General features: G+C 36.6%; 1 protein-coding gene across 4 annotated transcripts in view; it reads left to right on the top strand.

The window, feature by feature from the left end:
- The window catches only part of LOC5579140 (MAGUK p55 subfamily member 5-A), a 109018-nt gene that overhangs the window by 28277 nt on the left and 63949 nt on the right, over positions 1-16792 (top strand). The window contains exons 1-2 of one of the 4 annotated variants that reach the window (XM_021848677.1): positions 1929-2304; positions 12798-13297. The exons of 1 other annotated variant lie outside the window; for it this stretch is intronic. In XM_021848677.1, coding sequence (XP_021704369.1) covers positions 13278-13297 — 20 coding nt within the window. In that variant the 5' untranslated portion in view covers positions 1929-2304; positions 12798-13277. Of the gene's footprint in view, positions 1-1928; positions 2305-12751; positions 13298-16792 lie in introns of those variants that run through there. 2 more of the 4 variants (XM_021848678.1, XM_021848680.1) reach the window with 2 other exon arrangements.

The following is a 16792-nucleotide window of genomic DNA, read 5'->3' as shown; positions in this document are numbered from 1 at the left end:
CACATCAGCATAAGACTTGTTAATGTTCATTACTAGTACAGTCAACTCTCCCTTACTCGATATTGAAGGGACCATCGAGTTAGGGAGGTATCGAGATACAGAACACAAAGCCAATGCAACTGTGATCCAAGGGACCATCGAGTTAGCCATGAAAACCAACTATAAAATTATTGTATAACAAGAAAAAACATATAGCATTTCACTGTTGCATATGACGAAAATTACAATGCGGAACACTTTTTTGTCTCAAGCTCCATAATAACACTATTTACTTAATTTACGATTGCTGATTCCATTGCCGGTTTCAAAAATATCATAGCACGTCTAGTTTTTGAGATATTGGCTGTTAAAAATGCAGAATTTGACTATTTCAGTCAACTTGCATGCAAGATTTGTCAGCTTTTATGGTAATTTATACACTTAATTTTCCACAGAATTCAAATTTTATTTGTGAAATATTTTTTTTTTATTTTTTATTCCATATGTTCATTTGAAAGGCAATCTGTGCTCATGGCCGCCACTGTGCCGGAATCATAGTTCTTCTTTATCGATACAGATTCTATTGGCTCAAGAATCCATCATTCAATCATCAAAAATTAAAAACCAGTTTTTTCGTTCAAATTTCAATCAATCCTTATGAAAATCTATCATCGTATTTCAGTTAGCAAATAAAGTACGATGATAGATTTTCTTGAGCATTGCTTCGATTTTGAGCAAAAAAACTGGTTTTGAAAATTTGTAAAACGATGATGGTTATTTTCCTCTTAACTATTCTATATTTACATCACTCTCTTCTACTCTTTTACTCTCACACTGAGCAGGTAGGAGAGTGCTCTGCTGTTGGTCCAATCAATTTCCATATTATCCATAGTCCATTGCTCTTGCGGTGGTTCATTTTGCCGTGTTCCTGAGTCGTTTGAGGCTAGCCGCCTTCGAAGAGAGTCAGTTTGTCTCATTCACCATCTGATACTGACAGAGGATGGATGTACTCCCCAAAGCACGGCCCTCCGTGCGGCGTCTTCTGGTGGATGGACGGTTTTTTTATGGAGGAGCTGGGAATCGAATCCATGATTTTCCGCTTATTAAGCGAAATGCGTAGCCTCACGGCTTCGGACCCCTCCATAAATAATATTTATCAGCAAAATAATACTTTCGCTGCTCAAAAGTTGTTTTCTGATAATATAGAAACGTATTGTATTTTTTTATATAAGAGATACAAAGAATTTTGTTTGAAGACTGCAAGCATGTTGGAAAAGTCGTTTTAATCTAAATATAATAGCACAGTTAAAACCGAATTATATCTTAAATGGAAGTTGCAGTCCTTATTTGCGTTCTTGATGGATTGGATCACTAAAAAGTTTGATAAATCATAGCTTAAATTTCAAGTAAACATCAATAAAACCAGTGTTTTGTACAACTTTGATGACCTGTAGCTGAAAATTGTGATGTACTGGAAAATTTCTGAAAACGGCATCAGATTCAGCAACTCTAAATTTATTAGAGACATATTATTTGATCCTTGAGACACATAAAAAGGTTATTTTTATAATCTCAATATTGTTCAAATTTTGGCATTTATATAAACATGAAACGGCGTTTGTGTGTCACGAAATGGCACGGTGTTTGTATATCACGGGATGGATTTACCTGATTCTTTCCCAGTTCTTGAAGTGTTTCGACGTATTTGTATGTACAAAAACCTAAAGAACTTAACGGAAAAAGCAAGAAAAATTGGAGTAAAAACGACACAATGTAGGTAGAACTTTGTTCCGCATTATCAAACATATTTCTAGGCTTTAAGATGCACTGGTACGCCGCGTCAATCCCAGAAAATCGGCAACGACGCAACAATCTCCAAAAGTTTGCGAATCACTGGTTTAAGGAGGTTTCTTCTCGGTCGGCCGGTTGGCTCGTCGATTGGTGCCTCCGGTGCGTCTTTCTCGCTTGTTGAGGCAGTTGGCTGAGGCAGGTACTTTTTTCCGGCAAACCTGCCAGCCGCGCCGTCAGTCTTGGAAGAAGAATGAAAGTGAACGGTTGAATTTCTTCACGAAAGCTCGTATCGTCGGTTAATTTATGTTTTCCATCGTGTGTGATATTTCCCGTGCACAGTTTTGTAAAGCCTCGATTGCCCCTCAGTGAATGTATTGTTTCCTTGTGTGATAATTAGTTTCGGGTTACGTTTTTGTCGAGCACGTTTTTGGAATGCAAACATCGCAAACGCACACACTAAATAATAGTCGTTGGCTGTTTTGATCTTTCGAGTGAATCACCATTGTGTCGCCGCCGGAGAAGGGCAAGAATGATGTACGATCAAATGTCCAGCAAATTCAGTGTCAACATCGGATTAGTGTTTCACTTGTTTTGGTTTACTGAGGAGAGGAAGATTTACCTTCTATAGTAGTGTCATATCCATCCACCGAACATGTTGTGACTACTGTTGTTGTAACGAAGAAACGTGGAGCCTCATGGCATGGAGCGTGGAATGCAGCGATGAATCTAATAAATGCTGTTTGTAGAGTGTGTGCATGGAATTGGATGTATCTTTCGCCTTGTTCGCCGTGTTGCGGATGCATAATTATGAAATATTTTCATAAATGCCCGCTTTCAGGGATTCGCCGCCCAACTGTTAGCTTGAGTGGATAAATGGTGTGTTGCAGGCTGCAGTTTCAGCGCGGAGAAATTTAGTCATGCTATCGAATCGTTGGTTGCCGCCTTATAGGCCGGTCTGCGGTATGCCCAAAGTGCCGTGTGCTTCTAGTACTCGCCATAGGCGTGCGTGCTGAGGAAGAAAGGCAAAAAGACATCGAATTCTTATGTTGTTCTGCGTTTTAGCAAATGCTTTTTTGTACATTTCAACAGTTGTTATGGACTTCTGCCACGATAGGGATGCTAGTAGGGTGCAGAGCTACTTGTGCACTTCCAAGATTAATTTTGAAAGGGGGGGTTTTTCTCGGTCGAATTGTCTGAAACTTTGCAATAAGATGCTTCAATACGACGCATATTGTAACCAAATAAAGGGCTTTATAGCTTTTGAAAAATCCTACAGCCGAAGTGAATCAATAATGCCAAGAATAGGATCCGTCTCTCTATCCTAGGCTCACATACCATTTAAAAACTTTGTGCTCCTTGCTATTTCCATTTGCGCAACTGTTCTTGAGTTGTCAATTTTGTTGTTTAAATAATGTTAAATGCACCAAACACGAGGTAAAATTCAAGTTCATTGGAATGGCAATGGAACTTCATGAGCTTTGAATATTAAAATGCAACGGAACTAGAAGTAGGTAAGCTACAGATGTTTTTATTGGTACATCTTTGAAACCATTTTTTGAAAGCATATCTTTAATAGATGTGTCGTGTGCTACGTGGGTACAAATATATTCATATTTTCACGGCTTCGTGGCCGTGCGGTTAGCGGCGTCAGTCATTTAGGCGTATTGTGCCACGTGGTGTGGGTTCGATTCCCGCTCCAGTCGGTGGAAACTTTTCGTCAAACGAAAAATTCATCACTGGGCTACTGGGTGTTATGTGTTGTCCGTTGCCTAATGTTAGTGATCGTTCAGTCTGTGCAGCCTTTGGCTGAAGACGGTGTAAGTTGTCTTTTTTTAAATTTTTATTTTATTTACAACACCTGTTAGAAAGGGGCCCTCCTTAGCCGAGTGGTAAGAGTCCGCGGCTACAAAGCAAAGCCATGCTGAAGGTGTCTGGGTTCGAATCCCGGTCGGTTCAGGATCTTTTCGTAATGGAAGTTTCCTTGACTTCCCTGGGCATAGAGTATCATCGTACCTGCCACACGAGATACGAATGCGAAAATGGCAACTTTGGCAAAGAAAGCTCTCAGTTAACAACTGTGGAAGTGCTCATAAGAACACTACGCTGAGAAGCAGGCTCTGTCCCAGTAAGGACGTAATACCAAGAAAAAGAAGAAGACCTGTTAGAAAGTGAGATTCATAAGTTAAATTATTGAAAACATAGCAGTTTTGATATATTTTCTTGTTCCAAAATAATTTCAAAGGTTGTATCCTGGGTGTACGTTTGGTAATTAGGTTATATAAAATTTAAATTGGTTACAAAGTTGTGAATGTTTGTGGTTCTGTGAAGAAAATTTTAGCTAAATTGATAGTGAGAGAAAAAAAACTAGGGCACGTCAAAGTTGCAAGCGCTGCTGTTATTCCGAACAGTACTGCTACAGACAAACAGACGTAACACTCGAACTATTATCATTGTACAGAAAAATAGCGCTCAAAACTAATATCTAATACTTGGTCGACGGTTCACTCGTGGCGCTTATATCGCCTTTGTTCCAGTTTGACGTGGGCGCACTACCACAAGCTACATACACTCCCGTGCAAAAGTTTGGGTTCACCACCAAAAAGACATACAAAAGTGTTTTATCCACATATCTGTGATTGCACGTCCAATTGAAACACTCTATGGCGCATTCGAAAGGCAATGAATAAGCCTTTCTTCGTAGGTATTTTTCTAAAACAGTATTTGCATTTTGTACACTTAATTTGTACTCAAGTTGACATTTTTTTCAAAAAATACACTAAAAAACATAATTGATTCCCTCAGCATTGGATCGACCAAAATTTTAAGTCAATGTGTCATTAGAATCGTAATTTTATATTCGTGCATAAGTTTGGGTTCACCCCTTAGTATGTATCGTGCAAAAGTTTTGGATCACCTGAGCCGCCATTTTTCAACCAATTTTAATAGTTCATAGCTATTTTAAACGCTAATAATGGCGCGTACATGATTGATTTGAGATGTTAAAGTAATTTCGTGAATTAAGTATCTTCAGGTAAACCCAAACTTTTGCACGAATAGTTTTCAGATTTTATCAACAAAATTTCGTGACCGCTCTTTAAAGAATATAAGATTACGATTCAAATGACACATTGACGTAAAATTTTGGTCAACCCAATGCTGAGGAAATCAGCCATGTTTATTCAGTGTGTGTTTTGAAAATGTCACAACATTAAGTAAAAGTTTGGTATACAAAATTCAAAAATTGTTTTTAGGAAAATACCTTAGAATAACTCATTGCCCTTCGAATGCGCCATAGAGAGTTTCAATTGGACATGTAATCACAGAGATATGGACAAAACACTTTAGTATGTTTTGAGGGGGCGAATCCAAACTTTTTCACGGGAGTGTTGTTGCCAGTTGGCAAAACACAGTATTTTTAGTATTTGAGCTGTTTTCTGTTGTAGCTGTTACGTCTATTTGTCTGTGGTAGTGCAGTTCATATACCAGAGCAGGGCTGATAGTAGGTCTCTTTCAAAATAATCGGTCACTATCTAAATACAAGTCCCTGCAAAGTTTTTTTTTTAAAGATAGGTCTATAGGGGGTGGGATGTTTCGCATAAGGACGTTTGGCATAATGAGAATAATATGTCTTCTTTGAAATGCTAACTGTTTTATGCTTTATGCGAAATGTCCATTATGCCAAACGTCCATATGCGATACGTCTTTATGCGAAATGGGTCACCCCCTATAAGGTATATAAAGTCTCTTTTTTAAGCAAAATGGTGTTTACAGATATTCCAAACGATTTTTTGTGAATTTTCTTGAGAAGTAAGTGAAAGAAATACTGAGTCAACTCCTGAAGAAATCTTTGCAGTAATACCTGAACGAAACATCGAGAAAATTACTGAGTTACATAAACTCAGATAAAATTTCTGAAAAAAAAAAAACATTAACTAATACTTGGCAATTATCACGAGGAATCTTAGAAAAAAAATAGAAATAACTTGTGTGATGAGTCTGGTTAGATTGTCTGATAAAATCTCATTGAAACTATGAGAAGTGTTTCCTGGTCTTGTTTGCTTCTTTTGTTTTTTTTTTTATTTATTTTATAGATTTTGGGGCGCGTCGATTAAATACTTCTCGCTAAAAAGGCAATTGAAACCTTCAAAAATTTCGTACAAATCGTCACGCTTTACTAAACACCTCCTTCCCCCTAACAGCGTAACGTGCTTGATGGACGACCCCTTCTGTAAAGGTGTACATTTACCACAGAAAAACGCTCCTAGCCCAATCTACAAATTTGGTAGTATTAGGTATTTATAGACCGATTTTTTGTTTTAAATCGATTAAAAACTATTCTAAATCGTGAAACGTTACTTGAGAGGTTTGTATATCAAAAGCATTTAGCGATCAATGTTAATTGTATTCTATATGACCCCTTATGTACATTTTCTGTTGAATATTAGAACATATAACTTTGTATTTGTACCAGTAGTTTTCATAGTATTTGAATCATCCATATGATGTCTGATCTTGTAAATATGTATTATATTATGTTTAAATAATCTGCATCCAAAATTTCAAAAGATGCTCAACTGCTCATATTTTGTGCCACCCCCTGAGCACAACGTTGAAAACCATATTAGTGAAGTGGTACTAACAGAGAAACACATAAACCATGCGCGATGATGGTGTAACCTAATATCCAAACCAGGCGTGTTCAAATATACAGACGAAAAATTGATTATGGAATTAGTGAAACAGAACACAAAACAAACTATTTAACGAAATCAATTTCACGCACACTGCCTGAGAGGTCCAACCGCTGCTGGCTGGACAAACGAAGGAACGGTTTTGTTGTCGGTTTACTCATTATGGTGGCGAGGCGCGCGATTTCTGGCCGGTAAAGCAGCCAACGTTCGTTTTGCATCCACAATTTGTGCATACCAATCGTATCGTTGAGCGTACACTGGCTGTACTACGCTGGCATACGTAATTTAAGCCGAGGTTTTTTGTGCAATCGGTGCATTTTCAGGGTCCGAACGGTAATTCTGATGTAGAAATATTTTGTTAAGCTCAATGCATTTCATCCTATTATATTATTGAAAATAATTAGATAAATGAAGTTCTTTATTGTTGCATTAGTTTTTCCAAATTTAAAAGCTATGTAACAGAAAAAAAATCACCTACAACAACTTTAAAAATATTGCAATTAATTAAAAATGCTTAAGCATACAGTACACAAAGGCAGATGTACAGTATTGGACAAAACATTTGCAACTTTTTCGATTTTCCATACAAAATGACCAACTTTGATAAGCTATATCCCAGTTATTGATGGACCGATTTGAATGAAATTTTCACAGAATATCAGACATAACTTGAATTTTAACATATATTTTTGAGTGATTTTTCCAATCACAAGTTGAAAAGCAGTAACGGTTTGAAAAAAGTGATTTTTTTGACGATTTTTTATAATTGACATAACTTAACATATTGAAAGAATAGCTTCATGGTATCTTCAGCAAAGTTGTAGATTTTGACGAGATGAATAAGTTTGCTGAAGACAGTTTTTGTGTAGGGCTATCAGATTTTGAGATAAAAAGTTTTGAATTTTTCGTTGAAAATTACACTTTAGTCAAACCGTTATTACTTATAAACTCGTGATTGGAAAAAAATAGTCAAAAATATATGTTAAAATTTGAAGTTATATCTGATGTTCTGTGAAAGTTTCATTCGAATCGGTCCATAAATAACTGAGATCTAGCTTACCAAAGTTGGTCATTTTGTATGGAAAATCGAAAAAGTTGCAAATGATTTGTCCAATACTGTACATAAAAATGGTTTAGTCTGGACACTTTTATCTCAGCTTCTTGTAAACCGATTGATCTGAAATTCCATCTGATCTCCAAACTTTATCATTCTGTAGAAGAATAGGCTTCTGTGTACTTTATTCATGCCAGTAGTGTAGAAGTCTTTTGAAATCTACCCATTGCATTGTCACTGATTACCTCCATATTCGCTTTGATGTGATTTCTGTGGCATATTTTTCCGTTCCATATATCGACAGCATCCGGGCTCTGGGCTAATTACGTGCAACGGTGACTGACCTTTCCGGGCGAAACAGGTTTCAATTATTTCTCCCATCTGCGATATCGAGCCCAGAAAATGTTTGCTATTTTCTATGCATCTCTATGGTCAAGCCCAGTTGTGGTTGAGCACGCTAGATTCTTTTACCTAGGGTAAATGTATCAGTATTCGGCATCCTATAAGGATTTTTTTCCTTGGTCAATGAAAACATTCCCGAATACTGTCTTTATGCTAAAAGAAAGCTTTCAATCCATATTTAGCAGCAAAAATACAAAAAAAAACTGTTCAGAATCTTTCATTTTGTATCTCAAACTGAGAAGGCGAATGCTAGAACACCTGCACCAGTATTTGACATGTTTTTAATTTCGGTTCCTGAATACGACGAATACATTGATTTCTCATCGGATTCAGGAACAAAAAAAATTGTATTTTCTCAGCAAATTTTGAAGTTTCTAAATATGGTAGCATATCGTTTCAAAATTACCGTAAAACATAATCTGAGGGTGGCTTGTACTGATAGTATAACGAATACCAGTACATCTACCCTGTACAGATCAGATCGGTGCTGGCTGGCAATGGAACGTAACTGGTTTGGTTTGAGGTTGCTGTGGAAGAAAGGCTTGCCAACTGTTATGTTGCCAAGAAGTTGGCGAAAGAAAGCGCAACATTGGCAATGAAGCAACGACCGCGGTTTTCTGATGGCCTCTTCTATGGCACTGTTCGCTTCGCGCATATACACACGATACTACTAGTTAACTACAAAGAGAGGCGCGCTCTTTAGAAGCGAAGGCCCGCGAGGAGTGTTATTTCCTGTAGACCGTTGAGTGGGGCGAGGTCGTAACTGTATCACTCTTTGCTAATTTTGTTTCGGATCCACGTGCTTGTTTGTTAGATTGAAAACAAATGGGCAAAAAACTAATGGCTTAAAGCACAATGAGTAAAATTTTATTTAGGATAAAAATGAATCGATCCGCATTCGGAATGAGCTGATCAGCTACTGATATACACTTCCACGTTTTCCATGTCACTTTTGCGGAAATTTCGCAAATGTATGATATTTCTGAAAATGCATTATGCGAAATGTCTGTTATGCCCAACGACTTCTTGCAAAATGTATAATCTACATATTTATGCACTTATTGACTATTTTTACCAGAAAATGTTCCTTTTTTATTGGTTCAGCACTAGTTTTCTAATGATGATATTGAATTCAATTTTGTGAATTTGGTGGTTTCCAAGGTTTGTTTTAATCTAGCTACTGTTCGAATGAGTATAACTGCAATCTATTTTGCAATCCCCTCTTCATAAAATAGCAGGAAAATCTAAAAAGATCTAATTTTTCATCCCGAAAATAATCCTTGATTCCAGTCCGGTGGGATTGACAGCTAGATAAGAAAAGAAATGGAGAAACAGCAATTTTCTATAATCTACTACCTCCCTACATCGGTTGTCCCTTGAATCTCAATTACACTGATTATATGTTTCATAACTTGATGTTTCACTAACTTAAATATCAAATAATGGAATGTTCACTATATATGGTATATGTTTTTTTATTATTATGCTTGATAGCTTGTTCAATAGTTGTAAGTTTAAATTTCAAATACTCAACACAATTTTCAGATATTCTGACCATTTGTAAAAACTTCGACTAGAGTCTTTTGAGATGCTTATTTATTGCCCAACGATGTGAATATGTACCGTCATTTTGACCTCTATTTGAACAACTCACGCATTACCTGTGATCTCGCCATAAAAGGCATTGGTAACCGAGTGTGTAGCTTGATGTTACCGAGCAAACTAATAGATTTAAACGTTACTCAACAATGCTACGTTAAAGGGAAGATCCTCTTCTATCTCCCAGTGGTGATAGTTTTCATCCTTTGCCATTCATTTGCTCAGAAACAAGGAGCTACACACTCGGTTACCAATGGATTTTAGGGCGAGATCACAAGTTATGCGAGAACAGTCCAAGTAATATACCCCTATTGAATAAGGATTGCGTAAAACACTTATTCAGCTCATAATCATGTTCATGCTTAACATTTGGATTGAGCTGTACTGTGGAGAAGTTAAAAGTTACTTCGACTTCTGAAAACTACTTTATACAGATTCATTTGTTGAGAAGGATGATAGTTTTTTAATAGAAGGAAGAAGGTATTGTTCAGCATATTAGTAAATCATTTGTAACATGTCCTCTAATCCTCTCGAAACGTTTAATTAATGTTCATTCAATTGTTAATCATTCCAATTCAGGAAGCTGAATGTACAAAATTATGATCCTTTTCAAAGCAATCATTCTGTCATTCTGATTTCTAAAAGTAAAACATCGTTTCAAGCGTGTTTTCATAGTGTTTTTTATCTATATTAACGAATTTTTTAGCCCTGGACTAGTTCATCTCGGGACCAACGGCTATTCCTCTTTTCCTAAGATATAATATTACATACTCACGGAATCAATTCTAGGAAAATTGTGATTGTAACATTTTCAAGTTAAAAATGCTAACATAAAATACAGAACTTTGTATACTTTATTAAAAAAAAATGTGTGACTGAATCTTCGAATTTTTTGAGGTTCCATGAGTTTGGGAAAAAAAATTCAACATTACCAACAACTCAAAAAGGCTGTTTCAAATTTGTTGCAATTTTAAACATAATTATAACACAATTCGTTATAAAAAAAATCTGAGAGTAATTGCTTATAAATGCACGCTTTTATTCATGTCAATAGATTAACAAATTATGTTATAATTCAGTTATGTAAAATAACAAAATGAGTTATATTTTTGTTTAAATTATATCACAGTTTGTTTCAATTTTGTTTTGTGTAGAAAAAATTATGTTATATTTTCTTGTTATTTGAACTACTAACCAATCAAAATTTTAATATACTTTGTTACAGAAAACGCGCTAACTGAGTAACAAAATCTGTTATAACTCTGTTGTAATCCACTGATCGGGTAATCTGGCAAATACAGTCGATTTCCCATTATTTCCTGATATCTGTTCTTATGCCAACATTGGAAACTAAACACCATAATGGTCACATTTATATTCAACTTTATTTATTATGATACTGATTAACACAATGTCACGTCTGATTTAATTCATTTGCTTCAAAATGATCTATAAAGTTTCAAATTGCATGATTAATGTGTTATTCATGTTGTTTTGTGCAGGAAACCATGTTTCATTGCAGCTGCGTAGTCCAATAATGCGTACACTGTATGTAATCGATGAATCATATTAATGAATCTTGAATTCAGACGATTCTTGAATTGTGGGGCCCAGATAGCTGTAGCGGAAAACGCGCAGCTACTCAGCAGGACCAAGCTCATGGTTTTGAATCTCACTGTTCGAGGACCCTGGAATGAAAACTTTCTCGACTTCCCAAAAATGATATTTGAATAATGGTTAATCATGATAATGTGGGAAAACATAATTATACTACAACATAATTGAGACTTTCAGGGCTGTTTTCCAATTTGAAATTCTTACATGCCTGCATCGGAGAAGCTAAACCCACATGAAGGGTGTGCTTTATCATGCATCTTGTCGAAGGTATCTAGCGAAACCACTTGACGGTAGCATAATACTTGTGCGGCGCGTCGTTTGATCGATAGCAATTCTGCAACCGGTAGCATTTGGTCTGGCCTGAGTAACACTGAAGTAGGTATTTAGCTTTTGTTTACCAGTGCTTCCGCTCCGGTGTCCGTTCCGTGATCTGCGCTAACCGGGCCGTGGAAACACATCACGACACCACCAACTGTTCAATTTCCTGACTGACGAACAGACGGACGGTCCCTTTCGAGTGCACATTAACTATTTCGTGCCTAGTGGGCAGTGTGATATCTATTTCGAATACAACTTTCTAACCGATCAGTGCAAACCACTGACTTAGAGATGGTTTGAACGAGATGAAAGCCACCCTAGGAAGTGACATAAGTTAGTAAAGTCCCAGACCTCGACAGTCGCAGTCCGGAAATCATTAAATGCTATCATCAGAAGTAGCACTGCAACTTGAATGAAAGTGAAATATGTATCCCGTGATTTGTTAGCAGCTTATCAATAACGAGAGGGTAATCAGAAGTAGTGTCGGATGAGATGATAAGTGGTTTGGATATGTTTCATTCAGACACTTCTTGTTCGATATTCAGCATATCAGTATACTAAAGTCAATTATTTACAAAAATGAGATTCAAGTTTTTATGCCTGTATTCATTTCTGTACTAGATTGCCATTTAACATTCTGTCTATGCCAAAAAAAAGCAACGTTCTCATTGCCGTGATTGACCTCAAATTAAATTCAATTTTTAATGAATGAAATAAAATTTCAAAGGATTTGTTATTTTTCAACTATTTTGGATAGAAAATTTAATTTAATTTTTCTAAAAATATAAGAATATTCAAAGAGGGGTGATTCATCGCGGAATCACGGGGGTGTTATTATGAAAAAAAATTGATAGAGGTTAGATAATAGCGAAATTTAGGAACTTTGAACGCACAGCAACGTACTATTTTCAAAAAAATTACTCTAGAAAACAATTTTTCAAGATATATGAAAAATCCATGCGCCAATCGGGTAACTAACAAAAGAGTCACAGCCCATCAAAGTGTTCTGGGGTCATATTGATCCCACACAAAACAGACAAAGGGATAAATTTTAAAACCTATCTCGTAACCAATGCTGCGTTTGCGAAATTATCCCTACTTCGTCATGAGATAAAATTTTCCCATCCTCTTCTCGGCCTTAACTTTCGGTGGCGTAACTGACCGGCCCCATATCGGTGACCAGGTTGAATGATGATGATTGACTGCCATGCCATGAGTGTTTTGTATTGTGTTCCCCCTCCTCCTCCTTCAGTGCGCAAATCTCGTGAAATGAATCCGTATTATCTAACCGCGACTCTAGTGTGGCCTCCTTTGGGCATCTTACCTTGCCACTGAATTTCGTACAGTGAACCAGTCCGAGTTGGAAGAAGACAAAAATGAAGCAATACACTTAATGTAATGATATATATCGATATGCGTGAGTAATTACTTTCAAAACTATGTCTGTGATGAGCGGTAGAAATAGAGAAAAAAGTGCATTCGTAAAGTGAACGGCTGCAGAAAAAGTGAAGGCACAGGGCCTCAATGCAGCGGAAGACGAAGGGAAACTTGCATTTTTCGTTCACTGGTAGCAGGTTTGCTGTTGAGGGAGGTGTTTGCTGCTGTGCTGGTGGTGTGGTGGTGGATATGATATCATTCATGATTAGCAACGAAGAAAAGGAAAGTCCATAATAAACTACTTGCATGCTCGCAGCGGTAAAAGGCAGAGAATCCAACGTGTGCATAAAAAAATAGCAGGAGAGGAAATCGTCACGCCAAACTGCCATTGCTGCGTGGAACGGCGGCACGAAACTGAGAGGCACGAGACGACGCCGAGTTTCGACATTATGAGGATACTGAAGAATTGGTAAATTACGACATCCTTAATTGTGATATGTAGATAGTCACTGGGGTGGGTTATCTTGGTCGGAGGGGTCCCAAAAAACTGGTAATAATTTGGTCACGATCGATTACGCGTACGCGTAAGCGTGTGATAAAAACTACTTTTTCGTATTTCTGTGTGCCTAAAATTTCACTAGACCTAATACACAAATCACGCTGAAGTATAATTTGATATGTACTGTAAAATGGGATGAATTTGATAACTTTTGAGTGGTTCTGTTCTATAAAATCTTCTTGAGTGCATGTATTATTATTTCGAATTATGCAAACGAAATTCAAACATAATAAAAGCTAACAGAAATCAAGAAGTAAAATTATAGGTAGGATTCTGATAAAATTTTGGGAGGTTATTTCGCACAAACTGAAATCTTGACCAAAACTATCTAACATTTTTCGAAGATTTCTCACCAAAATTGACATGAATTTCATGTAACACTTGCAGGATTGTCATGAATGTTGGGCGAAATACTAACTTCATCTTCGGCAAAATCCTCTAAAGAATAAACAATGAATCTGGCAGTTAATTTTTACAAAGCCATTGATAGAGCAGTCACATGGCCTAAATGGTTTTCTGATCGAGTTACGAGCCGGATTCAAATACAATGCTACACAGCAAATTTTCAGATTCCTAGACAGGATTACAAAATAAATCATGAAAAAAATCTGCCATAATGCTATGCACAAATTTTACTCAATCCTGCGCATTGTTCTCATTCAACATTTAGCAATTTTTTTGCAAAATCCAGGGCATGATTCTCTTTGAACTCTAGGCACGATCTTCGAGGACGAGTGAGATTCTGACAGAGTTCTGTGTAGATTTCTTATAAAATATTGGACTCCATTCTTAACAAAAATCTTTAAAAACCTCAAATTGATGACATGATCATGAGCACAATTCCCACAAATACTTGTTTAAAATATTCAGCAGGGTAGTTGCTGTTAACCAAAAAAATTACAAAAAAAGGTGTTTTGTTGACTGGCTTTTGTCCAATTTTATGAAAATGTATTTGTTAATGGACTGCAAAAAAATTGGCCGGCCACCAAATAAAGTTGTTGAGATTCGGCCCACGGTTCAAAAAGGTTGGGCAGGCCTGTTTTGGACCTTCCTCATATCTGTTCCTTTTGCTGTGGTTTAGCATTGATGTTTAAACATTCCGAGGCTGAGTATTATATCTTCAAATATTTTGAATATTTTCAAGATTCTTCCATAAGTTATTCAATCCTTACAGATTTGCTTGATTTAAATTTTATGAGAATTGTCAATAAGTTTCTTTACTGTCAAAGCACAGCACAGACTGACTGTGCATGTCAATGGTTGCTACTTCGTGATTGATCGGAACTGGGAAGAATTGCTCTTTGATCCAAATGAATTAGGGAAAAGACGTTCTGCTTACACTCGAAGTGCACATTTCAACAACTCTCATATTATTGATCAATAACGGCGCTGGTCAAGTCCATACAGTCAGCTGGAATGGGGAAATAATGGTAGTGTGTAATGATTGTTGCATCTAGGGACCAAGAAAACCTCTGAATCTGCATAGGCATGAAACGAGCTCATCAGTTGGCAATCAATCGTTGACTGTGCACGAGTATATTTTCGCACTCGCACAGCTCGAACCGAACACGATTTATCTTGATTTTATCGCTCATCCTACAAGAGCATGCAACGAAATCAAAAGAACATGCACTTCTCAATAAATTTCTTCACTATTAAATGGGCAAATCTGAATTTACATCAAGTTCGAACAAATATTGTTTACAAAATGTTTAAGGCCGAACATTTTCCCACTAGATATATTGTAGGTGAATTCTCGCAAACTCCTGGGCATGAATAAGTGAAAACCGAATTGAGTACTGTACATTTTAATTCTACGAGAGTTTATAACCTTTGACAGATACACATATTTCGACCTCAACTGTTAGGCTGCCTTCATTGTCGTGTACTACACTCGACTTCGGTCGGTCGAGTCGGTTTTCATTTATTTATAGGTGTTAAACTAACCACTAAACTATTATTCTAAGAATAAATTTTATACAAGATTATAACAAATATTAGGCAGATCTAGAGGGAAATCAATGGTTTATAAAATTTGATCATAATCAAATATAAATTTAATGGTAAACTTAGGTAAGCAAGATAATTGTTTATATTTATTCACGTGACTTTTCGTCCTTTGCGAGTTCACCACTTTGAGCAAGATTGTCACGGAATACTTAGTAGGATTTCATAGAACCTTAGTCATGATTATCACCGAATCTGCATTCCGGAAATGCCAGGACAATATCCTAAACACATTTTTCGCTGCGCTGAACTCTAGCAAAGTAATGAGCTTCCTTCCTTAAACCTGGGCAGGACTCTCAAATAATACTAGATGGGATTCTGAAGAAAAAGCTATGAGAATTTTAATAGAATTCGGCAAATAATTTTTATAAAATCACGGATGAAATTCTCACAAGATTCATAGCAGAAATCCTGGGCTGGATTTTGAATGAATCATGAGCAAAATTATCACAGAATGTTCAGCAAGATTATCACACCAATAAATACATTTTAAATTTTTCCATCATAAAGTTGTATCACTTTTATTTGGTTTCACAAAAAAGTGAATTGATACATTTGAAAAACGAAATGGCCGTCGCACAATATTGTTTCTGAGATTTGACCTACAATTGAAAAAGATTGGGTAGGCTTGGCTTAAGGTACATGCTATGTCTAAGCCAGCAGATTATTCAAATCGAATGTACCTCGGATTTTTTCCGCTAGAGTTCAGTATTTGGGTTATATTTTCATAATCGGCAGGTTTCAAAATATTCCATCGGTGAAATTTTTCCCATACATTTTGCATGGGCTGAAATGTGTAGGATAACGTGATTTACATTGATTTTCATTGAAATGAAAATGTAGCTAAAAATTGGAAAATATCGAAATTCCACCGATGGAATATTTTAAAACCTTCCGATTATGAAAAAATAACCCAAATACTGAACTCTAGTGGAAAAAAATCCGAGGTACATTCGATTGGCATAATCTACTGGTTTAGACATAGCGTGTAGGTATTAAACAACTATCGCAAAATTTCCTTTCTATAGGAAAAACCTGTCATCGATATTGAGTTATTGCAATAACAGATTTAATTATCAGCCCAATTATCGCCTAATCGTACCCATCTCTTACCCCATTTCTGTGAACCTCAAAATGAGTGTAAAGTTAGGGGCCTATTATGTAAATCGAGCAGATTCATGTGACTCGTCTGTATTCATTGTCGATCAAAGCAAGCATGCATATTTTAGATGTCACCCGTCGACTCCCATAGTAATCCAGTCACATAGAGTGACAACTGTCGAAAAACTCGAGTGACAGAGCTGAGTCGAGCGAATTTTTCGGTCGACAGTGACACCAGTCGAGTCATTTTGATCGACTCGACTTATAAAATAGACCCCTTAATAATAATTTTGATAC

Source organism: Aedes aegypti, chromosome 3, assembly GCF_002204515.2.
Source record: "Aedes aegypti strain LVP_AGWG chromosome 3, AaegL5.0 Primary Assembly, whole genome shotgun sequence".
Taxonomy (NCBI): Eukaryota; Metazoa; Arthropoda; class Insecta; order Diptera; family Culicidae; genus Aedes; species Aedes aegypti.
The sequence above is the reverse complement of the archived record's forward strand: the minus strand, read 5'-3'. Positions and strand labels throughout refer to the sequence as shown.